General features: G+C 36.5%; 1 protein-coding gene across 6 annotated transcripts; it reads right to left on the minus strand.

Moving 5' to 3' along the window:
• Positions 1-229: 229 nt before the first annotated feature.
• tcea3 (transcription elongation factor A (SII), 3) lies at positions 230-26484 on the minus strand. Of its 6 annotated transcripts, none has more exons than XM_083909083.1 (21): positions 26274-26484; positions 25578-25640; positions 24378-24483; positions 24127-24226; positions 8148-8660; positions 7953-8063; positions 7611-7703; positions 7436-7510; positions 7196-7348; positions 7041-7112; positions 6321-6380; positions 6152-6223; positions 5952-6020; positions 5785-5850; positions 4917-4991; positions 3683-3846; positions 2981-3042; positions 2715-2864; positions 2456-2602; positions 681-752; positions 230-591 (listed from the first exon to the last, which is right to left on the minus strand). In XM_083909083.1, the coding sequence occupies exons 1-21, from the start codon at positions 26340-26342 to the stop codon at positions 583-585; spliced, it is 2301 nt and encodes a 766-aa protein (XP_083765209.1). In that variant the 5' UTR covers positions 26343-26484; the 3' UTR covers positions 230-582. The 6 variants fall into 6 exon arrangements, with proteins under 6 accessions (XP_083765209.1, XP_083765210.1, XP_083765208.1 ...); XM_083909084.1 differs by having other exon boundaries at positions 7442-7510; positions 7953-8066; XM_083909082.1 differs by having other exon boundaries at positions 7041-7109; positions 7953-8066.
• Positions 26485-27613: the final 1129 nt, after the last annotated feature.

Genomic DNA, 27613 nt, shown 5'->3' on the forward strand with positions numbered 1-27613 from the left:
TAAATTTAATATTTGATTTGTTGATCTTTGGTCCTTTCAATATTTTTTACTAAAATAAAAAATAGAGATAAAAATGCAAAGAACTGCAGTGACTTACTAATTATTCTCCTCAATAATAATAAAACATCAAAGCAAATAGTATAAATCAATTAAAGGAGAAAAGTGACGAACTGACATTGTAAGTCTTTTATTTATTTTTTTATTAAACATTCTTTTTTAAGTTGTTCATGATTTATGCAGTTCGTTGGGATTCTATATATACAAACAAAACAGCTGTACTATGACACAGTATATTAACCGGACCTTGATTTTCTTTCGATATTTATAGCACCATTATAATTATAAATGGGTTGATTTGATGACTCATGCTCAGTCTTCAAAACCAAATAAAGCAAACCCTTATTATTCTGTAGCACATGCTTACAATCGCCGGGTACAAATCGTAAGAATGCTACTGTTCTGAAATCACAAGCTGCAATAATTTATAAACTCTCTTTGCCTCACATTATAGAAAATATGCAGTTCAAAATGCTCAAAAAACAAACAAACAAACAAAACACATGTGGTTTGACCTGGAAGACATCAGCAGAACTGCAAAGAAAATATTAAAAATGATTAAAATGAATCAATATGATCAAGGATATAATGCTATTGAAATGAAGGCCAAGGAAAGAACATACCTTCCAGCGGTTACCACATTCATTACACAGGACAAATGTGGTCATTGGCTCATCAGCACTGCGTGTCTGCACCTAATAAACACACACACACACACACGCATAAATAAGCAGGGTAATCTATCATTAAAATGACATGAATGGACAATTTAATATTGAGTATTTACTGCAGTTGCAATATAATCTAATCTAATAAATGTAGCTTCAGGCAGTCGTCGAGGCATGGGTTAGGCATTCAGGTGACACCACTCGCTCACTATGACATATATCACACACACCATTTGAAATTTGCAATCTATCTAAACTGCAGCGCGTCCCATTTCTCCCTCACTGCCTGTCATTCCGTTTGCTGCGTCGTTCTATCATCGCTCCTCACATCCCATGCAGTATGATCTGTAGGGGGGGAGTTGTGACCGGAGCCTTAACGCCAAACTCAAACATGCCGCCCTGCTGCAATAAAACATTTTAAACGAGTTGTCTGACTGAAAGATTGATTTATTTCAGTTGTCCGTGTCCTTGGTAAGGTGATCTCTGAATAATGCCCCCAAATACACAAAGGAGTAATGATATAATCGCGTAAGAGTGGCACTGCAGCCCTGAGGCAGCTCTAAATGTTTCTTTTCTATTCATCTTTTGAATGTGCACCTGTAACACTTACATTACAAGGACTTAAGGGCCAAGGACTCCTCACTGCTGTTCTCTATTTTGAAGCAAATCAATAAAAAATGTCTACAGCTGTCTCACACTGTGGGGACAGTGGTGCACACATCTTTTTTTTTTTTTTTTTTTTTTTTTAAAGGGAATCCAGATTAAACATGACAGGCCAGCTGCTGATCAAGAGGAAGAGCAGAGCGTCCTTGAACCAAAAGGTCAGTGCTTCGATCCCTAGCTTCTCCAATCCATTACCAAAGTATCATTGGGCAGGACACTTCAGTCATTGTATAAATGCCACTGACCAAACCTGACAGCAAGCTCATTATTTACCCATCTCTCTTTGCTGCTTTTCTTCTCGCTCATTAAACTGTGTCTCTGACTGCTGCACGCCAACCTTCTTACTTCTTCTTAACGCATGTGAGTGCACTTTTTCTAACTATAATGATTAAGTGGTTTCTTTCAAAGTCTACTGCAGTTACACTGGAAAATGTAATGTAAGTTGTTTTGTTTTATTGTAACCCCACTTTCTGTGTGCGTTAAGGTCTGCATGTGTGCATCATGTGCTGGCACACACTCTATGTTATAATTAGAACTTTTATTCAACCACGGAGGCCTCGCTGAGATTAAAAATATCTTTTACAAGAATGTCCTGGCCCAGGACTAGCAACAACTCATGTAATGGGGTCACAGACAGAAAAATAATAGAGCGACATAACATATCATAATAACCATAAAATATTCATCCAAAACAACAATAAAAGACAGAATGATCAAATGTGCGCCATTAAAATGTTCGGCATTCCACAATAAAACAGGGCAGAGGGATTCCATTAAAGCATCCACAACCAGATTCATGTGACTCCAAGTCATTCAAACTCAGTTTTAAAATATTCTATCACACATAGCTATCTGAGAGTCAACAGCTTTTGTAAATTGTTCCAAGCTGACGCTTTTTTTCTGCAATCCAGTGCAGACTTTTGGGACATTAAATAAATAAGTCGTGCAAGTGTAGCTCATCATTTCCACCACTTTGAAGGAAAATGAAGGAGGTAATAAACTGCCTGATAATATGCCGGTGACTGAGTCTACAGGAGGATAAATACATGTGTCTGTGTTTACAGTACCTGGTTGTAGGTGCAGTTCCTCTTCTTGCACTTGCCGCACTGCAGCAAGTCTGTGGAGGTGCCACCGGTTTTGGCCATCTGGTGCTCCCTGATGGCCTCCAGCGTGAGAGCGTTCCTCAGCTGTTTCAGCTCGTCACTGGCCATTTCCTACATCACGACAACATGCCGAGGCAGCGGTGAGGACAATGGGAAGTCAACAAAACAAACTCTGAGTTCAGCATACAGAGTACATGAGCGGCAGCGGTCGCGCTGCGTATACCTCAGCAGACATGGCAGCGATGCGGCCCAGGTCAATGTTCCCAGCCAGTACGTTTTTGCGAAGCCCGGGGTTCTTTGGGTCCTTCAAGTTGCTGATGCGGCTGCGTACTCTGTTCTTATACTTCATGTCGGTGGCCTTTATCTCCTGGTAGATATGTGCAACCATGTAGTCAAGGTAAACTCTACAGTGGTTTGTATGCATCGGCTGACATTGTTTCCATTTGACAGATGAATCAAACCAACTAAAACAGTTCAGTTAAACTGAAGGATATGATCTTCAATCTCTGCTGCCATGCTGTCAGTGTTAGCTCCAAAGATTTTGTAGTCATCTGTGAAGACCAGAAAGACACAATTCGTCTTAATCTGCACACAACTCGTATATAATGTGTATGCATTATGTAGTTCGATGCTCCATAAAGGTCCAGTTTATTGTCAGAAATGGACGATGCAACCCTTAAGAATGTTTGTAGTGTATAATCACTCAAAATCTTTTTACAGGTTCCCACACCTTGGTTGACATCAAATTCCAAGATTTATCAAGGACTTTCAAGGAAAGGAATTCCCTCAAATTCAAGGACCAAATGTGCTGACACATCTTAAGATGTGAGAGGAATTTGTGAAAGCCGCTTCTCCCACAGCGTCCGCTTTTATTGATTTGCAGCACACAAGTGATTGTCCTTGGGATCTTTGTCGTGTTCTTTGGTGAGACAGAGATCTTGGAATTTGCATTTCCCAGGCATCACGTCTCTCTCGATTAACTTTACTCGCTCAATGTTCTGCATAGAATCTCAAGTCAACGACAAAGAGAGAGACTGTGGACAGTGTTACAACTCGATGTTTGTTCAGCGTTTTCAATTTGTGGTTACAATTTCTACACACTGGAGCTTTAATGCATGTTTGTTGTTTCTTTGTCAACGTATGAGGATGTTGTGTTTTACTGTAAATGTTCAAGTGTAACAATAATCTCACTGTCTGTGCGCAGGGCAGCTGTCAGCATCTCAATGCACTTGTCCCTGACGGTGTCTCCAGTAGCCAGGTGTGGGGACAGTGGACCTCCAGGAGAACTGAAGCCGGGTGACATGGGGCTGGTGGGAGTAGTGGGAGTTTTAGGAGCCTCAAGCTTTCCTTTCCTGCTAAAGACACAATCACAAAGCCTTATTTTCCCATCTGTGTGTTTTTGGTCTGGTTTAGACCAAACTGAACTGGCTGGATTTGTTTCAGGAGCCGAAATTTTGAATATTTTTATATAGATATAAATTGAAATAAATAAATAAATAAAATTGTACGAGAGGGTGTATATCTGTTCATAGACATCTGAGGGAGCTCATGAGGACTTAGCTCCATTAGCTGCATTTTTCTGAGGATGGCTTGATAACACATTTTTGTGTCTGATACCAATTGTTATCCTCTGGGAGTGAAGCGACAATCAGTGTGGGAGAGATGAAGAGTTACAACCTACAAATAGCTGTGTCTACATGCCTGTCCTGCTGATTTTGAAGGAGGCTCATTCATAAATGTCAACAACATTAAGCAAATAAATTGTTCAAATTGATGAGTATTTAAATTTGACTCGTCTAGTGTTGTTTTTTAGGCATAATATTCTGTGGTTTGTCAATTTAATGAAAACAGTTCCCCACTCAAATTTTTTTTTAAAGCTGCCTCAGTTATTTCATCCAGGTTCCAGGCCTGTAAATATCTAAAGTATTTAGAATTTCTGCATTCAACTATCTAAAAACAAATGGACAATTTTTCTCTATTTCTTTAAAGATATGTTTTTGCACCACTTCCATAGAAATGTTCCAGGGAAATGACTGAGTGAGGAATGAAATATTTGGTTCTACGAGTTGAGAGTGTTATATACAACACAATTCCCATGATCTCATCCTGCTTCCTGATGCTGATGCTAAAACTAGGTTTTTTGAGTGAGAATCCGAGCAGCAGAAATTACATACTGTGCCTTTAAAAACTTCAGACAAAACTTAGAAGTAGACATATTATCAAAAAGGAACAATTGCCTATGTGACCACTTGTGTGATTGGGGGTTATCAGAGATTTTTTTTTTTTTTTTTACTAAAGCCTAGCTGCTGTTGGAAATGAGGCTAATGAGACGAGTGAGAGCAGTCCTGTGATATTCCTCTCTGCAGATTCTCTTACTTCAGCCAAAGTGAACATGAAAAACATCACTAGGATTTTTCTGAGATACCTTTCAACACCGTCAGTTGAGGGCTTCCTCTGTGGAGGTCCAGGCTGAGGGGTCTTGGAGCTGTGAGAGTCTCTCCTATGATATAAAGTCAGCATCATTACCTGTTTGTTTCTAATAAAAATAAATCATTCTCACATAATCATTACATCAGTGGAGTTTAAAGGGGTCATATTATACCCTATTTCTCCAAGTTAAACTAGCTCCCCGGTGTCCTAATGAACATGCTTTGGTCAAACTACCATAAGGATGAAGCACCACAGCAGTTCAATCACCCTGCCAAAACAGCCCTGTTCAGAACGCTCTGTTTAGTAGTATCTCTTTAGGTCCAAAAAGTAAAACGAAACTCAAGGGACAGGAAATTACATCAGCCACAGAGGCTACTGGGAGCTAACAGCAGTTAGCATTTGGAAAAGTGATCATTTGCAGGCTCTAGCAGGCAAATGGCCGTCATACATAACATGTATCCACTGGACAGATAAATCCTCTGAGGCTGGAAGTTTGTGTAGAACTCTGTGCTGCACTGTGGAGTCAAGGATAGAACTTTTCGCGGACTTCCAGTTTTCAGATGCTGCCCTCGCCAACACTCTCACGTGTTTTATGGACAGTGGACAAGTGGAGCTCCGCGAGACGACAAGTGGAGCTCCGCGAGACAACAATTCCAGGATTTTAGCGCATTGTGACATCCCAGTGAGCGCGGAAGTCAACATCGCGTGTTTTATCACCTGTACTTAGACTGAGGAGGACCACAAAAGCATGAGTGAGTCATCTTTTTTCACACTTTGCCAACTGATAGGACCTCCAGAGTCCCAAGGATTTAAATGATTAAAAAGTTAAATTTGCATAATATGCCCCCTTTAAGTCATTTTACCTTTCACTGGTTAGCTTCTTTGCTGGTAGAGGACAGCTTTTCTTTGCATCAGTGGAGTCACGTCTGCTGTGTGTTATGAGAGCGTTTCAGTGAATCAGGATTTATTGGCTTTGTTTATTTCTGTTTAAAGTGAGCGTGAGATTGGTTTTGTCATATATGAGTTGCACCTGTCAGCTTTGGAGTCAGATGAAGGACGTTTCACAGGTTGTCCAGGCTTTGAGTCACAGGAGTCCTTCCTGCAAGAAAAGACAATTTATGTCCCAATAAAAGACGAAAATATTACAATACACACTTGGGTATTTTGTTTGACACAAAGCAGTGTAAAAATAAAACATGCATAAGAACTTGTTTTACTGCTCCTGCGCACCTGTGTTTTTCTTTCATGACATCCAAGCTGGGCCTTTTGGGAGGTGGTTGTTTTCCATCAGAGGAATCTTTCCTGACAAAAGGAAACATTTGCATGTTCAAGATGAGGTTGTTATAATGAGGCAAACTCTTAATGCACTGATGATAATAATTAGTATTGACAGGCCAACCTTTCTCTTTTCACTTCGTCTGCGGTTTTGTTGGAGACTTTGCTGTCCGATGAGTCTTTCCTGCAAAAGGAAAACAGAGGCTGTGATGAAACTCAACAGCAGATCGACCCTAGCCTGAACTATGTTTTTATCACTCATACAACAACACTACAAACAAATCTGATTTTCTGTCTGCACCGCAGAGAACTTTTATATATTTGTATAAAAAAGAATGTGTAAATATAAATACATTGAACAAAAGTTACATTATGTAAACTTAAAGGCGCCATATGTAAGAATGTGGCCAAAACGGTTACTACATTCTAATTCAAAACACCGAGGTCTTTTAGGTTTCATTTTCTGACGTAACTGGCAACCCTTGGTTGCTCGGCAGCTGAGACTCTACTGACTGCAATGATTGGTAGACGGCGGTAGGTGGCGCCACACGCCAAAACATGATTTCAAAACATAAACATGATTTGCAGTCTGCAAAATACTTTTTTTATGCAAATATTTTGGCTGTACTCCTGTTGTTGGTGAGTTCAGTTTGTTATATGAACATTATTCCTGAGTCTCTGTGACGTATTAAGAGGATTTTATGGCCAGTTGCTTGAGATTTATTACATAATGCACCTTTAAATGAATAAGTAATACAAAAATCTGACCTAACTCTACTCCAAACTAAATGAATCTAATATACTATATAGTGTCAATATTCTGTGTAATCCCCAGATGCCTGACCTGTCTCTCTTCACGTGATCCGATGTCTGTTTCTTCTGTGACGGAGGTTTCGAGTCCAGCGACTCCTTCCTGCTGTGGCAAATAACATAAGGATACAATGCAGAGCAGAACTTTGCAAGTGCAATAACAAAAAAAAACCAAATCCTCCCAGACACCTCAAGGCTGCGATTTCAGACTTGCACCACTCATCTGATCCAGACCTCTCTCTGTCCTTTTTCCCCTCTAGAGAAGGGCGCTTCGGAGGAGGTGGTGGGTGAAGGTGAAGAGGGAGCGGAGGAAGAGGAGCATTGGGGTCGGGAGGCTCTTTTCTAAATTAAGAGACGTGTTTGAGCTGAATCACTTCAGGGTGAGACGAAAAACAAATCTGAGGATTGCAAAGCGTCACAAGTGCAGACCCTGACCTTGGTGGAGGTGGATGAAGGTGAAGAGGGAGCGGAGCTATTGGAGCGTTTGGGTCCGGGGGAACTTTCCTGATGCGACAAAGTCACGTTTGTTTGAGAATAGACTGAAACCTCCACACATCTCTGTATCGCATAACAAAGCACACACATGCGCCAAAGCATGTCTGACCTCTCATTCTTTGCTTCGAGTGTAGGTCGAGGAGAGGCCGGTTGAGAAGCGTGAGGACGCGTATGTCGGGAGGAAGAGTCTTTACCGTCCTTCCTGAACAAATATCACAACAGTTCAGATCAGAGCGCATGCTGTTCTAGCTCAATATAAAATCTGATATCTTAAAACACACACCTGACTAACTCATCACAGCATGCACCATGCACAGCCAGTATCCAGTTAGACCACGAGTCTGGTTATAAAAAGTGTGTCAAGAAATGAGTGTTTTATGAGTAATTCAGAGACGTCATGATGTCATGCAGTATTTACACAAACGTTCCCGCGGCTCAGGTGAGACCTGACCTTTCTATTTTCACATCCAAAGAGGGACGTTTGATCAGGAGAGGAGGTCGAGCAGGTCGAGGAGGAGAGGGGAACCGGGTGGGATACAGAATGCTGCTATCTAAGACTCCTCTCCTGGAATAAATAAGTCAGTCTCAAGCTCTGTTGGATGCTTCTGATGTGTAATAATCAGCGTTTGAGCCACCTTCTGCTCACCTTTGAAACACTGGCTTGTGAATATCAGTGGGTTTGTCTCTCTGCGGTTCACTCTGCAGTCTCTCTTGCTGCGGCGTATGCGCCGGCCTCTCGTGTCTGCCGTCTTCCCTCGGCTTGTCCTTCTTCACGTTATCGCGGTGCTTCTTGTGCTCCTCGTGGTGCTTCCCCTTTTTACGTTCTTCAACGCGTCTCAGCTTTTCTGGTGCCTCTAATGGTCTTTCTTTCCTTGGTTCTGTCTTGTATTTTTCACTCTGCAGGTCTGGAACATGCTTCTGTTTCTTGTTCTCTGTCTCCAGGTGTTGAACCTCCACGTTTTTTTGTTTCTTGGATTCTTCTAAATGCTTTTCTTTACTGCTTTCTTGAGGCTCCTCTAAGTGCTTTACATTGCTGAGGTCATCCTCATGTCTCTTTTTGTTCTTGTGATCATCGCTATGTTTCTCTTTTATGTTTTTATCCAAGTGTTTTTTGTCAAGATTTGAGTCATTCTTGAGTTTGACATCCAGTCTCCTGTGACTAACAGAAACAAAGGAAACTTTTGTTCAAAAGGCTGCAAACACTCTCTTATACTCACAGGTTTGTTGGTGTAATGCACATAAGGCTATTGCAGGAAATCAAATATAGGAAAACATATGGGAGGTTTATTTTATTGTAAGAAAAAGGAATGACAAAATACACAAAGCTCTTCACACATCACATTAGCTTGGATATGAAAATATAAACCAGTAAAGATATATAAAATGGAAATACAACAGTCCAAAAACTGAGATTTCAACTTGATGCTTGGAATGTCACGATTACTTGATTTAACAATGAATCGCGGTATTAAACGCTACAGTATATTAGTCGTAACGTTTCCTCAATACTGTCAGAAAAGATTATGCCGGAAGTGTAACGCGACGAGTGAAATGGCATTCACTTAACTTTAAATTATACATGTCCATAAAGTCATAGTTTACTGACATAAGATATTACTTTTATGTCAAATTTTGGACGACATACCTATGACTTTTTGTCAAATATTGGATGACACATTAAAGTATGACTTTTTTTTCAAATTTTGGACAAAATATGTTTTCTCCAAAAATGGTCACATTTTGGAGACATAGTATAGTATGACGCACTACATAGTATAGTATGACGTTTTTGTCACGTTTTGGACCAAAAAAAGGTTTTTCAAAAACAAGGTCAGATTTTGGACGACATAGTATAGTATGACGCGCTACATAGTATAGTATGTCGTTTTTGTCAAATTTTTGACCAAATTTTTTTTTTCAAAAAATTGTCATATTTTGGAGACATAGTATATAGTATGACGCACTACATAGTTTAGTATGATGTTTTTGTCAAATTTTGGACCAAAAAAACGTTTTTCAAAAAAATGGTTAATGTATGACGCACTACATAGTATAGTATGACGTTTTTGTCAAGTTTTGGACCAAAAAAACGTTTTTCAAAAAAATTGTCAGATTTTGAACGACATAGTATAGTATGTCGTTTTTGTCAAATTTTGGACCAAATTTTTTTTCTCCAAAAATGGTCACATTTTGGAGACATAGTATAGTATGACGCACTACATAGTACACAGTATGACGTTTTTGTCAAGTTTGGACCAAAAAAACGTTTTTCGAAAAAGTGTCAGATTTTGAACGACATAGTATAGTATGTTGTTTTTGTCAAATTTTGGACCAAATTGTTTTTCTCCAAAAATGGTCACATTTTGGAGACATAGTATAGTATGACGCACTACATAGCATAGTATGACGTTTTTGTCAAGTTTTGGACCAAAAAAGTTTTTCAAAAAAGTGTCAGATTTTGAACGACATAGTATAAGTATGTCGTTTTTGTCAAATTTTGGACCAAATTTTTTTTCTCCAAAAATGGTCACGTTTTGGAGACATAGTATAGTATGACGCACTACATAGTATAGTATGACGTTTTGTCAAGTTTTGGACCAAAAAAACGTTTTTCAAAAAAAGTGTCAGATTTTGAACGACATAGTATAGTATGTCGTTTTTGTCAAATTTTGGACCAAATTTTTTTTCTCCAAAAATGGTCACATTTTGGAGACATAGTATAGTATGACGCACTACATAGTATAGTATGAAGTTTGTCAAGTTTTGGACTAAAAAAAACGTTTTTCAAAAATATTGTCAGATTTTGGAGACATAGTATAGTATGTTGTTTTTGTCAAATTTTGGACCAAATTGTTTTTCTCCAAAAATGGTCACATTTTGGAGACATAGTATAGTATGACGCACTACATAGCATAGTATGACGTTTTTGTCAAGTTTTGGACCAAAAAAGTTTTTCAAAAAAGTGTCAGATTTTGAACGACATAGTATAGTATGTCGTTTTTGTCAAATTTTGGACCAAATTTTTTTTCTCCAAAAATGGTCACGTTTTGGAGACATAGTATAGTATGACGCACTACATAGTATAGTATGACGTTTTGTCAAGTTTTGGACCAAAAAAACGTTTTTCAAAAAAAGTGTCAGATTTTGAACGACATAGTATAGTATGTCGTTTTTGTCAAATTTTGGACCAAATTTTTTTTCTCCAAAAATGGTCACGTTTTGGAGACATAGTATAGTATGACGCACTACATAGTATAGTATGACGTTTTGTCAAGTTTTGGACCAAAAAAACGTTTTTCAAAAAAAGTGTCAGATTTTGAACGACATAGTATAGTATGTCGTTTTTGTCAAATTTTGGACCAAATTTTTTTTCTCCAAAAATGGTCACATTTTGGAGACATAGTATAGTATGACGCACTATATAGTATAGTATGAAGTTTTGTCAAGTTTTGGACTAAAAAAAACGTTTTTCAAAAATATTGTCAGATTTTGGAGACATAGTATAGTATGTTGTTTTTGTCAAATTTTGGACCAAATTGTTTTTCTCCAAAAATGGTCACATTTTGGAGACATAGTATAGTATGACGCACTACATAGCATAGTATGACGTTTTTGTCAAGTTTTGGACCAAAAAAGTTTTTCAAAAAAGTGTCAGATTTTGAACGACATAGTATAGTATGTCGTTTTTGTCAAATTTTGGACCAAATTTTTTTTCTCTAAAAATGGTCACGTTTTGGAGACATAGTATAGTATGACGCACTACATAGTATAGTATGACGTTTTGTCAAGTTTTGGACCAAAAAAACGTTTTTCAAAAAAAGTGTCAGATTTTGAACGACATAGTATAGTATGTCGTTTTTGTCAAATTTTGGACCAATTTTTTTTTCTCCAAAAATGGTCACATTTTGGAGACATAGTATAGTATGACGCACTACATAGTACACAGTATGACGTTTTTGTCAAGTTTGGAGCAAAAAAACGTTTTTCGAAAAAGTGTCAGATTTTGAACGACATAGTATAGTATGTCGTTTTTGTCAAATTTTGGACCAAATTGTTTTTCTCCAAAAATGGTCACATTTTGGAGACATAGTATAGTATGACACACTACATAGTATAGTATGAAGTTTTGTCAAGTTTTGGACTAAAAAAACGTTTTTCAAAAATATTGTCAGATTTTGGACGACATAGTATAGTATGTCGTTTTTGTCAAATTTTGGACGGAATTTTTTTTCTCCAAAAATGGTCACATTTTGGAGACATAGTATAGTATGACTCACTACATAGTACAGTATGACGCTTTTGTCAAATTTTGGACCACCATTTCGGTCCAATGGTGGCTCAGTTGGTAGAGCACCTGCCCCATATGCCGAGGCTGTAGTCCTCGCTGCAGGCCACCCTGGTTCGAATCCCGCACCTAGCGGTCTTTCCTGCGTGTCATTCACCATATCTCTGCCTCCCGTTTTGTGTCTCTCTATACTATGCTATCATTAAAGGCAAAAAGGCCCAAAAAAACACATTAAAAAAGAAAATAAATGTTACGAATAAATAACTATGACGCACTGCATAGTATAGTATGATGTTTTGGACCAAAAAAACGTTTTTCAAAAAAAGTGTCAGATTTTGAACGACATAGTATAGTATGTCGTTTTTGTCAAATTTTGGGCCAAATTTTTTTTCTCCAAAAATGGTCACATTTTGGAGACATAGTATAGTATGACGCACTACATAGTATAGTATGACGTTTTGTCAAGTTTTGGACCAAAAAAAGGTTTTTCAAAAAAATGGTTAATGTATGACGCACTACATAGTATAGTATGACGTTTTTGTCAAATTTTGGACCAAATTTTTTTTCTCCAAAAATGGTCACATTTTGGAGACATAGTATAGTATGACGCACTACATAGTACACAGTATGACGTTTTTGTCAAGTTTGGACCAAAAAAACGTTTTTCGAAAAAGTGTCAGATTTTGAACGACATAGTATAGTATGTCGTTTTTGTCAAATTTTGGACCAAATTGTTTTTCTCCAAAAATGGTCACATTTTGGAGACATAGTATAGTATGACGCACTACATAGTATAGTATGAAGTTTTGTCAAGTTTTGGACTAAAAAAAACGTTTTTCAAAAATATTGTCAGATTTTGGACGACATAGTATAGTATGTCGTTTTTGTCAAATTTTGGACCAAATTTTTTTTCTCCAAAAATTGTCACATTTTGGAGACATAGTATAGTATGACGCAGTACATAGTACAGTATGTCGTTTTTGTCAAATTTTGGACCAAATTTTTTCTCTCCAAAAATGGTCACATTTTGGAGACATAGTATAGTATGACGCACTACATAGTATAGTATGACGTTTTGTCAAGTTTTGGACCAAAAAAACGTTTTTCAAAAAAAGTGTCAGATTTTGAACGACATAGTATAGTATGTCGTTTTTGTCAAATTTTGGACCAAATTTTTTTTCTCCAAAAATGGTCACATTTTGGAGACATAGTATAGTATGACGCACTACATAGTATAGTATGACATTTTGTCAAGTTTTGGACCAAAAAAACGTTTTTCAAAAATATTGTCAGATTTTGGATGACATAGTATAGTATGTCGTTTTTTGTCAAATTTTGGACCAAATTTTTTTTCTCCAAAAATGGTCACATTTTGGAGACATAGAATAGTATGACGCACTACATAGTACAGTATGACGTTTTTGTCAAGTTTTGGACCGAAAAAACGTTTTTCAAAAAAAGTGTCAGATTTTGGACGACATAGTATAGTATGTCGTTTTTGTCAAATTTTGGACCAAATTATTTTCTCCAAAAATGGTCACATTTTGGAGACATAGTATAGTATGACGCACTACATAGTATAGTATGACGTTTTGTCAAGTTTTGGACCAAAAAAACGTTTTTCAAAAATATTGTCAGATTTGGACGACATAGTATAGTATGTTGTTTTTGTCAAATTTTGGACCAAATTTTTCCCCCCAAAAATGGTCACATTTTGGAGACATAGTATAGTTTGACGCACTACACAGTACAGTATGACGTTTTTGTCAAGTTTTGGACCAAAAAAACCTTTTTTCAAAAATATTGTCAGATTTTGGACGACATAGTATAGTATGTCGTTTTTGTCAAATTTTGGACCAAATTTTTTTTCTCCAAAAATTGTCACATTTTGGAGACATAGTATAGTATGACGCACTACATAGCATAGTATGACGTTTTTGACAAGTTTTGGACCAAAAAAACGTTTTTCAAAAAAAGTGTCAGATTTTGAACGACATAGTATAGTATGTCGTTTTTGTCAAATTTTGGACCAAATTTTTTTCTCCAAAAATGGTCACATTTTGAACGACATAGTATAGTATGTCGTTTTTGTCAAATTTTGGACCAAATTTTTTTTCTCCAAAAATGGTCACATTTTGGAGACATAGTATAGTATGACGCACTACATAGTACACAGAATGATGTTTTTGTCAAGTTTTGGACCAAAAAAACGTTTTTCAAAAAAGTGTCAGATTTTGAACGACATAGTATAGTATGTTGTTTTTGTCAAATTTTGGACCAAATTGTTTTTCTCCAAAAATGGTCACATTTTGGAGACATAGTATAGTATGACGCACTACATAGCATAGTATGACGTTTTTGTCAAGTTTTGGACCAAAAAAGTTTTTCAAAAAAGTGTCAGATTTTGAACGACATAGTATAAGTATGTCGTTTTTGTCAAATTTTGGACCAAATTTTTTTTCTCCAAAAATGGTCACGTTTTGGAGACATAGTATAGTATGACGCACTACATAGTATAGTATGACGTTTTGTCAAGTTTTGGACCAAAAAAACGTTTTTCAAAAAAAGTGTCAGATTTTGAACGACATAGTATAGTATGTCGTTTTTGTCAAATTTTGGACCAAATTTTTTTTCTCCAAAAATGGTCACATTTTGGAGACATAGTATAGTATGACGCACTACATAGTATAGTATGAAGTTTGTCAAGTTTTGGACTAAAAAAAACGTTTTTCAAAAATATTGTCAGATTTTGGAGACATAGTATAGTATGTTGTTTTTGTCAAATTTTGGACCAAATTGTTTTTCTCCAAAAATGGTCACATTTTGGAGACATAGTATAGTATGACGCACTACATAGCATAGTATGACGTTTTTGTCAAGTTTTGGACCAAAAAAGTTTTTCAAAAAAGTGTCAGATTTTGAACGACATAGTATAGTATGTCGTTTTTGTCAAATTTTGGACCAAATTTTTTTTCTCCAAAAATGGTCACGTTTTGGAGACATAGTATAGTATGACGCACTACATAGTATAGTATGACGTTTTGTCAAGTTTTGGACCAAAAAAACGTTTTTCAAAAAAAGTGTCAGATTTTGAACGACATAGTATAGTATGTCGTTTTTGTCAAATTTTGGACCAATTTTTTTTTCTCCAAAAATGGTCACATTTTGGAGACATAGTATAGTATGACGCACTACATAGTATAGTATGACGTTTTGTCAAGTTTTGGACCAAAAAAACGTTTTTCAAAAATATTGTCAGATTTTGGACGACATAGTATAGTATGTCGTTTTTGTCAAATTTTGGACCAAATTTTTTTTCTCCAATAATGGTCACATTTTGGAGACATAGTATAGTATGACGCACTACATAGTATAGTATGAAGTTTTGTCAAGTTTTGGACTAAAAAAAACGTTTTTCAAAAATATTGTCAGATTTTGGAGACATAGTATAGTATGACGCTTTTGTCTAATTTTGGACCATCATTTTGGTCCAATGGTGGCTCAGTTGGTATAGCACCTGCCCCATATGCTGAGGCTGTAGTCCTCACTGCAGGCCACCCTGGTTCGAATCCTGCACCTAGCGGTCTTTCCTGCGTGTCATTCACCATCTCTCTGCCTCCCGTTTCCTGTCTCTCTATACTATGCTATCATTAAAGGCAAAAAGGCCCAAAAAAACACATTAAAAAAGAAAATAAATAACTAGGACGCATAGTGTAGTATGATGTTTTGGACCAAAAAAACGTTTTTCAAAAATATTGTCAGATTTTGGACGACATAGTATAGTATGTCGTTTTTGTCAAATTTTGGACCAAATTTTTTTTCTCCAAAAATGGTCCCATTTTGGAGACATAGTATAGTATGACGCACTACATAGCATAGTATGACGTTTTTGTCAAGTTTTGGACCAAAAAAACGTTTTTCAAAAAAAGTGTCAGATTTTGAACGACATAGTATAGTATGTCGTTTTTGTCAAATTTTGGACCAAATTTTTTTTCTCCAAAAATGGTCACATTTTGGAGACATAGTATAGTATGACGCACTACATAGTATAGTATGAAGTTTTGTCAAGTTTTGGACTAAAAAAAACGTTTTTCAAAAATATTGTCAGATTTTGGAGACATAGTATAGTATGACGCACTACATAGTACAGTATGACGTTTTGTCAAATTTTGGACCACCATTTCGGTCCAATGGTGGCTCAGTTGGTAGAGCACCTGCCCCATATGCTGAGGCTGTAGTCCTCGCTGCAGGCCACCCTGGTTCGAATCCGGCACCTAGTGGTCTTTCCTGCGTATCGTTCACCATCTCTCTGCCTCCCGTTTCCTGTCTCTCTATACTATGCTATCATTAAAGGCAAAAAGGCCCAAAAAAACACATTAAAAAAGAAAATAAATGTTACGAATAAATAACTATGACGCACTGCATAGTATAGTATGATGTTTTGGACCAAAAAAACGTTTTTCAAAAAAAGTGTCAGATTTTGAACGACATAGTATAGTATGTCGTTTTTGTCAAATTTTGGACCAAATTTTTTTTCTCCAAAAATGGTCACATTTTGGAGACATAGTATAGTATGACGCACTACATAGTACACAGTATGACGTTTTTGTCAAGTTTTGGACCAAAAAAACGTTTTTCGAAAAAGTGTCAGATTTGATTTTGAACGACATAGTATAGTATGTCGTTTTTGTCAAATTTTGGACCAAATTGTTTTTCTCCAAAAATGGTCACATTTTGGAGACATAGTATAGTATGACGCACTACATAGCATAGTATGACGTTTTGTCAAGTTTTGGACCAAAAAAACGTTTTTCAAAAAAATGGTTAATGTATGACGCACTACATAGTATAGTATGACGTTTTTGTCAAATTTTGGACCAAATTTTTTTTCTCCAAAAATGGTCACATTTTGGAGACATAGTATAGTATGACGCACTACATAGTACACAGTATGACGTTTTTGTCAAGTTTTGGACCAAAAAAACGTTTTTCGAAAAAGTGTCAGATTTGATTTTGAACGACATAGTATAGTATGTCGTTTTTGTCAAATTTTGGACCAAATTTTTTTTCTCCAAAAATGGTCACATTTTGGAGACATAGTATAGTATGACGCACTACATAGTATAGTAAAACGTTTTTGTCACGTTTTGGACCAAAAAAAGGTTTTTCAAAAACAAGGTCAGATTTTGGACGACATAGTATAGTATGTCGTTTTTGTCAAATTTTGGACCAAATTTTTTTTCCAAAAAATTGTCATATTTTGGAGACATAGTATATAGTATGACGCACTACATAGTATAGTATGACGTTTTTGTCAAGTTTTGGACCAAAAAAACGTTTTTCAAAAAAATTGTCAGATTTTGGACGACATAGTATAGTATGTCGTTTTTGTCAAATATTGGACCAAATTTTTTTTCTCCAAAAATGGTCACATTTTGGAGACATAGTATAGTATGACGCACTACATAGTATAGTATGACGTTTTTGTCACGTTTTGGACCAAAAAAAGGTTTTTCAAAAACAAGGTCAGATTTTGGACGACATAGTATAGTATGTCGTTTTTGTCAAATTTTGGACCAAATTTTTTTTCTCCAAAAATGGTCACATTTTGGAGACATAGTATAGTATGACGCACTACATAGTACAGTATGACGTTTTTGTCAAGTTTTGGACCGAAAAAACGTTTTTCAAAAAAAGTGTCAGATTTTGGACGACATAGTATAGTATGTCGTTTTTGTCAAATTTTGGACCAAATTTTTTTTCTCCAAAAATGGTCACATTTTGGAGACATAGTATAGTATGACGCACTACATAGTACAGTATGACGTTTTTGTCAAGTTTTGGACCAAAAAAACGTTTTTCAAAAAAAGTGTCAGATTTTGAACGACATAGTATAGTATGTCGTTTTTGTCAAATTTTGGGCCAAATTTTTTTTTTCTCCAAAAATGGTCACATTTTGGAGACATAGTATAGTATGACGCACTACATAGTATAGTATGACGTTTTTGTCACGTTTTGGACCAAAAAAAGGTTTTTCAAAAACAAGGTCAGATTTTGGACGACATAGTATAGTATGTCGTTTTTGTCAAATTTTGGACCAAATTTTTTTTCCCCAAAAATGGTCACATTTTGGAGACATAGTATAGTATGACGCACTACATAGTATAGTATGACGTTTTTGTCACGTTTTGGACCAAAAAAAGGTTTTTCAAAAACAAATTATTTTTTCCAAAAAATTTTCATATTTTGGAGACATAGTATAAAGCAGGGGTCACCAACCTTTTTGAGTCAGAGAGCTACCTTAAGGGTAAAAAATAATATGGAGGGCTACCATATAATATTTTTTTGTTTGTTTACCATTTAAATGATTAATATTATGCATTCAACTGCATACACATTCCTTTCAGTGCTTACTCCTAACGATTACCAGTTTTTATAAACAATATCAAAGATATTTTACTGACAGATCATACGGATACATGCAAGTGAGGTGAAGTGAAGTGAGCCCGCGGGCACCGTATTGGCTGCCCGCGGGCTACCAGGTGCCCGCGGGCACCACGTTGGTGACCCCTGGTATAAAGTATGACGCACTACATAGTATAGTATGACGTTTTGTCAAGTTTTGGACCAAAAAAACGTTTTTCAAAAATATTGTCAGATTTTGGACGACATAGTATAGTATGTCGTTTTTGTCAAATTTTGGACCAAATTTTTTTTTCTCCAAAAATGGCCACATTTTGGAGACATAGTATAGTATGACGCACTACATAGTACAGTATGACGCTTTTGTCAAGTTTTGGACCAAAAAAACGTTTTTCAAAAAAAGTGTCAGATTTTGAACGACATAGTATATAGTATGTCGTTTTTGTCAAATTTTGGACCAAATTTTTTTTCTCCAAAAATGGTCACATTTTGGAGACATAGTATAGTATGACGCACTACATAGTACAGTATGACGTTTTTGTCAAGTTTTGGACCAAAAAAACGTTTTTCAAAAATATTGTCAGATTTGGACGACAAAGTATAGTATGTCGTTTTTGTCAAATTTTGGACCAAATTATTTTTTCTCCAAAAATGGTCACATTTTGGAGACATAGTATAGTATGACGCACTACATAGCATAGTATGAAGTTTTGTCAAGTTTTGGACTAAAAAAAACGTTTTTCAAAAATATTGTCAGATTTTGGAGACATAGTATAGTATGACGCACTACATAGTACAGTATGACGTTTTTGTCAAATTTTGGACCACCATTTTGGTCCAATGGTGGCTCAGTTGGTAGAGCACCTGCCCCATATGCTGAGGCTGTAGTCTTCGCTGCAGGCCACCCTGGTTCGAATGCCGCACCTAGCGGTCTTTCCTGCGTGTCATTCACCATCTCTCTGCCTCCCGTTTCCTGTCTCTCTATACTATGCTGTCATTAAAGGCAAAAAGGCCAAAAAAAACACATTAAAAAAGAAAATAAATGTTACGAATAAATAACTAGGACGCATAGTATAGTATGATGTTTTGGACCAAAAAAACGTTTTTCAAAAATATTGTCAGATTTTGGACGACATAGTAGTATGTCGTTTTTGTCAAATTTTGGACCAAATTTTTTTTGCTACAAAAATGGTCACATTTTGGAGACATAGTATAGTATGACGCACTACATAGTACACAGAATGACGTTTTTGTCAAGTTTTGGACCAAAAAAACGTTTTTCAAAAAAGTGTCAGATTTTGAACGACATAGTATAGTATGTTGTTTTTGTCAAATTTTGGACCAAATTTTTTTTCTCCAAAAATGGTCACATTTTGGAGACATAGTATAGTATGACGCACTACATAATATAGTATGACGTTTTGTCAAGTTTTGGACCAAAAAAACGTTTTTCAAAAATATTGTCAGATTTTGGACGACATAGTATATTATGTCGTTTTTGTAAAATTTTGGACCAAATTTTTTTTCTCCAAAAATGGTCACATTTTGGAGACATAGTATAGCATGACGCACTACATAGTACAGTATGACGTTTTTGTCAAGTTTTGGACCAAAAAAACGTTTTTCAAAAAAAGTGTCAGATTTTGAACGACATAGTATAGTATGTCGTTTTTGTCAAATTTTGGGCCAAATTTTTTTTTTCTCCAAAAATGGTCACATTTTGGAGACATAGTATAGTATGACGCACTACATAGTATAGTATGACGTTTTTGTCACGTTTTGGACCAAAAAAAGGTTTTTCAAAAACAAGGTCAGATTTTGGACGACATAGTATAGTATGTCGTTTTTGTCAAATTTTGGACCAAATTTTTTTTCCCCAAAAATGGTCACATTTTGGAGACATAGTATAGTATGACGCACTACATAGTATAGTATGACGTTTTTGTCACGTTTTGGACCAAAAAAAGGTTTTTCAAAAACAAATTATTTTTTCCAAAAAATTGTCATATTTTGGAGACATAGTATAAAGTATGACGCACTACATAGTATAGTATGACGTTTTTGTCAAGTTTTGGACCAAAAAAACTTTTTCAAAAGAATTGTCAGATTTTGGACGACATAGTATAGTATGTCGTTTTTGTCAAATTTTGGACCAAATTTTTTTTCTCCAAAAATGGTCACATTTTGGAGACATAGTATAGTATGACGCACTACATAGTACAGTATGACGTTTTTGTCAAGTTTTGGACCAAAAAAACGTTTTTCAAAAAAAGTGTCAGATTTTGAACGACATAGTACAGTATGACGTTTTTGTCAAATTTTGGACCAAATTTTTTTTCTCCAAAAATGGTCACATTTTGGAGACATAGTATAGTATGACGCACTACATAGTATAGTATGACGTTTTTGTCAAGTTTTGGACCAAAAAAACGTTTTTCAAAAAAATTGTCAGATTTTGGACGACATAGTATAGTATGTCGTTTTTGTCAAATTTTGGACCAAATTTTTTTTCTCCAAAAATGGTCACATTTTGGAGACATAGTATAGTATGACGCACTACATAGTATAGTATGACGTTTTTGTCACGTTTTGGACCAAAAAAAGGTTTTTCAAAAAAAAGGTCAGATTTTGGACGACATAGTATAGTATGTCGTTTTTGTCAAATTTTGGACCAAAAAACGTTTTTCAAAAAAATTGTCAGATTTTGGACGACATAGTATAGTATGTCGTTTTTGTCAAATTTTGGACCAAATTTTTTTTCCCCAAAAATGGTCACATTTTGGAGACATAGTATAGTATGACGCACTACATAGTATAGTATGACGTTTTTGTCACGTTTTGGACCAAAAAAAGGTTTTTCAAAAACGAATTATTTTTACCAAAAAATTGACATATTTTGGAGACATAGTATAAAGTATGACGCACTACATAGTATAGTATGACGTTTTTGTCAAGTTTTGGACCAAAAAAACTTTTTCAAAAGAATTGTCAGATTTTGGACGACATAGTATAGTATGTCGTTTTTGTCAAATTTTGGACCAAATTTTTTTTCCAAAAAATTGTCATATTTTGGAGACATAGTATATAGTATGACGCACTACATAGTATAGTATGACGTTTTTGTCAAGTTTTGGACCAAAAAAACGTTTTTCAAAAAAATTGTCAGATTTTGGACGACATAGTATAGTATGTCGTTTTTGTCAAATATTGGACCAAATTTTTTTTCTCCAAAAATGGTCACATTTTGGAGACATAGTATAGTATGACGCACTACATAGTATAGTATGACGTTTTTGTCACGTTTTGGACCAAAAAAAGGTTTTTCAAAAACAAGGTCAGATTTTGGACGACATAGTATAGTATGTCGTTTTTGTCAAATTTTGGACCAAATTTTTTTTCTCCAAAAATGGTCACATTTTGGAGATATAGTATAGTATGATGCACTACATAGTATAGTATGACGTTTTTGTCACGTTTTGGACCAAAAAAAGGTTTTTTCAAAAACAAGGTCAGATTTTGGACGACATAGTATAGTATGTCGTTTTTGTCAAATTTTGGACCACATTTTTTTTTTTTAAATGGTGACATTTTGTACGACATAGTATAGTATGACGTACTACATAGTATAGTATGACGTTTTTGTCAAGTTTTGGACCAAAAAAAGGTTTTTCAAACAAATGGTCGCATTTTGAAAGACAAATTATGGTATGATGTTTTAGTCAAATTTTGGACCACCATTTTGGTCAAATGGTGGCTCAGTTAGAGCACCTGCCCCATATGCTGAGGCTGTAGTCCTCGCTGCAGACGACCCTGTTTCGAAACCTGCACCTAGCGGTCTTTCCTTCGTGTCATTCCCCATCTCTCTGCTTCCTGTCTCTCGATATTATGCTATCATTAAAGGCAAAAAAGGCCCAAAAATATACATTAAAAAAGAAAATAAATGCTACGAATAAATAACTATGGCGCACTGCATAGTATAGTATGACGTTTTTGTCAAGGTTTGGACCAAAATAACGTTTTTCAAAAATATTGTCAGATTTTGGACGACATAGTATAGTATGTCGTTTTTGTCAAATTTTGGACCAAATTTTCTTTCTCCAAAAATGGTCACATTTTGGAGACATAGTATAGTATGACTCACTACATAGTACAGTATGACGTTTTTGTCAAGTTTTGGACCAAAAAACGTTTTTCAAACAAATTGTCATATTTTGGACGACATAGTATAGTATGTCGTTTTTGTCAAATTTTGGACCAAATTTTTTTTTCAAAAAATTGACATATTTTGGAGACATAGTTTATATAGTATGACGCACTACATAGTATAGTATGACGTTTTTGTCAAGTTTTGGACCAAAATAACGTTTTTTCAAAAATATTGTCAGATTTTGGACGACATAGTATAGTATGTCGTTTTTGTCAAATTTTGGACCAAATTTTTTTTTTTTTAAATTGAAATATTTTGGAGACATAGTATATATAGTATGACGCACTACATAGTATAGTATGACCTTTTTGTCAAGTTTTGGACCAAAATAACGTTTTTTCAAAAATATTGTCAGATTTTGGACGACATAGTATAGTATGTCGTTTTTGTCAAATTTTGGACCAAATTTTTTTTTCAAAAATTGTCATATTTTGGAGACATAGTATATAGTATGACGCACTACACAGTATAGTGTGACGTTTTTGTCAAGTTTTGGACCAAAAAATGTTTTGAAAAAAAATTGTCAGATTTTCGACGACATGTGGTCAATGGGAAAATTGCTTTTTGGGCCAAGAGTATTTTTTGTTGCAGTACCACAATTGGCCATGCTGACAAAATTGACGTCAAGGCAGAGGGGGCGGTGCTCTATCCAGTTCTTATAATACATCCATGGTCGGACTTTGAAAAAGCCGTGATCGTGCACCTATCCCTGGGTGGAGACGGAGGAGGGTGCCGCTAGATCTGGAGCGAATGTCTGTTGAATATCCAACCAGAAACTAATTTCACCGCGGTCAGCTATACTGCTAAAGGGCAGCAGTAAGTCACGCTTGTTTTCTCTGAGAGAAATACATAGTTAATATGCCGCATTTTTTATTGTTTACAGAGCAGTGGTGATTATTATTCTATTCCAATGTAATTATTGTAATTTTTCTTGTACTTTTTGGTTACTTTACTTTGTTGCTACATTATTATGTTATGTTGGTATCAAAATATATAAATAAATGAAAATGTAAGACCTATAAGCAGTGCTCATGTGCTTTTAAACATTCATAGTGTTGTGAAATCAATTAACACATAATAATCGTGATAATAGTAGTATCATGATTAATTCTCCAACAATAATCGTACCAAGAAAATCTATAATCGTGACATCCCTAGTTGATGGTCTAATAAAATTTGAAGAGAAATGCAGAGCAGCAGTTAAAAACCCTCTTAAGAAACTTACACTTCTTAATACAAATACTTACAAATCAGTTTTAAAACAACCACATTACAGACACAGTCACATAAGGAACTGGACTTGTAACTTATCAAATATCAAAGGCTGCGGTGCCTCTGAGCAAGGCACAGATACCGGTCAGTTTCGGGTTCGATACTGGCCAAAATCAATGGATCAGATATTGGACAGATAAAAACATAAAATCTGATAGGCTACAAGCCAAAAATCTTATAGGCCGCATGCTTCACTACGCACAGACTTTAAAAATGTAAATAAAAATCAGCAAAAGCATTTTAGCTGAGTTATGTTTAGGCTGTTTATTTCTTCTTTTTGGGAGTCTGGATATCTTTGAAATGACTCAGCACAAATGTATTGTTCAGAGCTTTATGGTTCCTAAATGGTCAAAAATGACGGAATAATATCGGTAGTTATCGGTATTGGACAGAAAAAAAGTGGTATCGTCCCATCCCAACGCCCGTGAAAGTACTGACCTACTCTGTGTCTTGGAGGGGGAGCTGTTTGGAGACACTGCAGTTGTGCTGGAGTCCAGTCCATTCTTCATTTCAGTTGATTTCTCAGAGCAGCCAGAGTCTGTGAGTGAGTGAGGGGGGGGGGGATCATATGAGCAAATCATCCCGTTTGCTGCTGTATTTAATGCACAAACAACTTATTACATGCTCAGTAAACCGTGTAGATATATACAGTGTGTAAATCAACTCTAATGTCACAGAGTCATATGTACCCAGGAGTCTTTTCCAGTCTTTGACGAGGACCTTTGCTAAGGCAATGACTTCCTCGTCTGTGCAGTGTTTCCTGATCCCGTTCACGGACATGCCTATCCTCGTTTCCTGCAACAATCGTACACACATAAATGAGCACCGCCACCTTCTGTTTATTTTTTATAAACATGTTATACACTCACCGGCCACTTTATTAAGTACACCTGCTCAACTGCTTGTTAACTCACACATGTAATCAGCTGCAGAGGCGATTCTAGAGTCTGTAGGGGCCCTTAGCAAAAATTCCCAGGTGGCCCTTCCAACCAGTGGTCATCACCTTTATGTTATAAATAATCTGACACCAACGAAAAATGTATGAGTTCAAAAAACATTTATTTATTTTTTTTAATTTATTTTATTTTTTTAAATGAATGAAATAACATGGTAACACCTTGTTATTAAAAAGTATTTGAAAATATAAATGTAAAGAACAATAAAATACTGTAAATAGCTTTTAAAAAACTATAGAAACTTAGTAAAAAAAAAAAGATCTGCATTACACATATATAATGCAAATAATATGATAGATATGCAAATAATCCTCTTCATTTTACAACTTGCAGAACGAAAACTTCACAGAGGTTAAAGTGAGGTGGGGCCCCTTTAGGGAGGTTTCCTACTGAGATGTCATTGCAAATCGCCCATTGTACGGGGAGGCGGCTGGTCACTGCACATTTCAGCAAAAACAGTCCTCAGGCTCCAAGTGTCGGGGGGCCCCATATCGGCCTCGGGGGCCCCAAGCAGTTGCCTGCCTTGCCTGTTCACAAGCTGCGCCTCTGATCAGCTGCTCACTGGTATTTTGGTATGTCGCCATGGTCAAAACAACCTGATGAAGTTGATACAGCAGTGAGGAGGAAAGGATTTTCAGGATTATTTTTTTTTGTATTTTCTGGTGTTTTTGCATGCGACATCTCGGGTTTTGCAGACAACAGCATATATACAGTGATCTGCAGTTCTCTGGAGAATGACAGAACCACCTGTCACAATCATGGTATGCAGAGTCTCTCTCTCTCTCTCTCTCTCTGAAACATATGTCAAACCCTGAAGCAGCCGGCCTTCAGCTGCAGTAGACCAAAGCAGGTGCCAAGCTGGCCACTTTAATGTGAGCGTCCTGTGTAACTAATAAAGTGGCGGGTAAGCGTAAGTGATCCAGCAAGATCTACCTGAAGGAGTTTGAGTGTCATGTTGAAACCTCTGAGTTCTTTCAGCAGGTCCATGGCGCCCTCCTGCACAATCAAAACAAAAACAAGGACACATACTTAGACTCATACAAATGGAAATCATGGGGTTATGACTAAATAGTAACTGTTCACATTTGTATTTTTCCTCAGCATTTAGAAAATGAATAATTGAACATTAATGACATAAAACCTGAAGAACGGATGATGACTTTTCTGTTATCACAAGCTTGAATTCCTGTAACCACAGTCCTGCATGCGCGCGCATTCAGTCAAAACACGCACTTGACTTTATCAACTTTCTGTTGTTACACTTTTGTGTCTGTTTTATTTAACGTGTCGTCGACAAAGGCGCGGACAAGGTGACAAAGCTTGACCCACGAGGCGCAGCACACTGGAGGACCCGAAAACACTCCGCAAGTGGAGAGACCGCGCCAAACACCTGTTGATCTCTGTCACAGTACAGTCACTCTCTCAGGTTACATTTGTGTACACACACACACATACAAACACACACACACACGCGCGCGGGGTCAATGGAAACCAAAGTTATCCTCTCAGACAAACCGGAGCAAACCATTTCTTTTACAGAGGAGACATTCACGGGGCTTTCGGCGCAGCACGCGGTGGCAGCAGGGCAACGAACGCGCCACCTGTGGGTGTCAAAATACATGTACTCACCGTGTTATTTCTAGACACCATCTTGTCCAGTTTCTTTGCGATCCGGATGAGATCTTCCTCTCGCGTCATCGCTGCATTTAATCGACTTTAAGACCCCCCAAAAACAAAGTGCGAGGACTTTCTGCGAATTTTGAGAAATGAGAAGAAAAGAAAAGAAAAATGGATCCGCGCTGCAGTTCGGACTTTACGCACGGCGCACTCATTCACTTCAGAGGCGTGTCCTGCTGCAGGAGCCCAGCTGACCAGAGCAGAGACACATGACAACAACTAAATATAGACACTGTAGTGTACACACTGGACAACACACGTACGTCAACCTCACGGCGACTCATTTAAAACCATATTTTTTTTAACTTCAACGGTGAAGGGAACTGTGTTGGATCAGACTGAGCATCGCTTTTCTCTGTTGTGTGTTTTATTAGTGAGTTTGTGTGTGGGTGGGTGTGCGCGCGCGTATGTGGCCTAAAACTAGGTCACTGTCTAATGATTGATCTAACCTGAAGTCAGTATTTACTCCAGATCAGCAGCTGTTGTGCCAAACAGCCTCACACTCACACACTCACACACTCACTCACAGCCATTCATTATTATCATCATTCTTATTATTATTATTCGTATTATTATTATTAGCATTATCATTATCATTATCATTATTATTATTATTATTATTATTATTATTATTATTATTATTATTATTATTATTAGGCATGTTGGTCTTGCATGGTGCAAAATCAAAGTTGATGTGTAAAAACCTCTTGCCGTTGGGGGGCGCTGTGATGTAAGACTACAGTCACTACACATATACTATCTCCAGTTACCCCCCCCCCCCCCCCCCACACACACACACACACACACACACACACACACACACATTCAGACCAGGTTCACTGAAACCTTCACAATCCTTTTGAGCAAAGACTGATATTTTATTCAGATTTCTTATAATTTAAATACTATAGTTGTCTACTCTTTTTAGGAAGTCACTTGAGGAAAAATAACAGTTGTTTTTCACGAATCACAGAAATCCAGTGACTAAAAAACGAACACCTTTTAGATTTTGAATAAAAGATTATTTAAAATGACTTGAGCCTGTAATTCGCGTCGGTCTATGCTATTCTTATGCTTCCTCTGTGGTTTTACAGTAAGTTAGCTGAGGTCCGATAAACAAACATTGAGAGGATGAACTCCAGTGTTGTCGACAAGGGCCTTTGTATTCCCATGGGGGGGAGAAATGTGTTTATTTATAAACTTTGACAACTTCTTGAAAGCAATCACTTACATAATGTTTTAACTGAAAACCTTTCCCCCGAGGGAACGGGGGGGGAGCACCCAGAGCCTAA

The sequence above is a fragment of the Microchirus variegatus genome (genome assembly GCF_963457635.1).
Source record: "Microchirus variegatus genome assembly, chromosome: 1".
NCBI classification, from domain to species: domain Eukaryota; kingdom Metazoa; phylum Chordata; class Actinopteri; order Pleuronectiformes; family Soleidae; genus Microchirus; species Microchirus variegatus.

Excerpts from the sequence above, each read along its gene's own strand:
- tcea3 (XM_083909079.1), bottom strand. The coding sequence starts at position 26,342 with ATGACGCGAGAGGAAGATCTCATCCGGATCGCAAAGAAACTGGACAAG. Across the intron at positions 24,227-24,377 it reads AGACTGGAAAAGACTCCTGG|ACTCTGGCTGCTCTGAGAAA; the intron begins GTACATATGACT and ends ACTCACTCACAG. Across the intron at positions 8,661-24,126 it reads CCCTCCAAGACACAGAGTAG|TCACAGGAGACTGGATGTCA; the intron begins GTCAGTACTTTC and ends TGTTTCTGTTAG.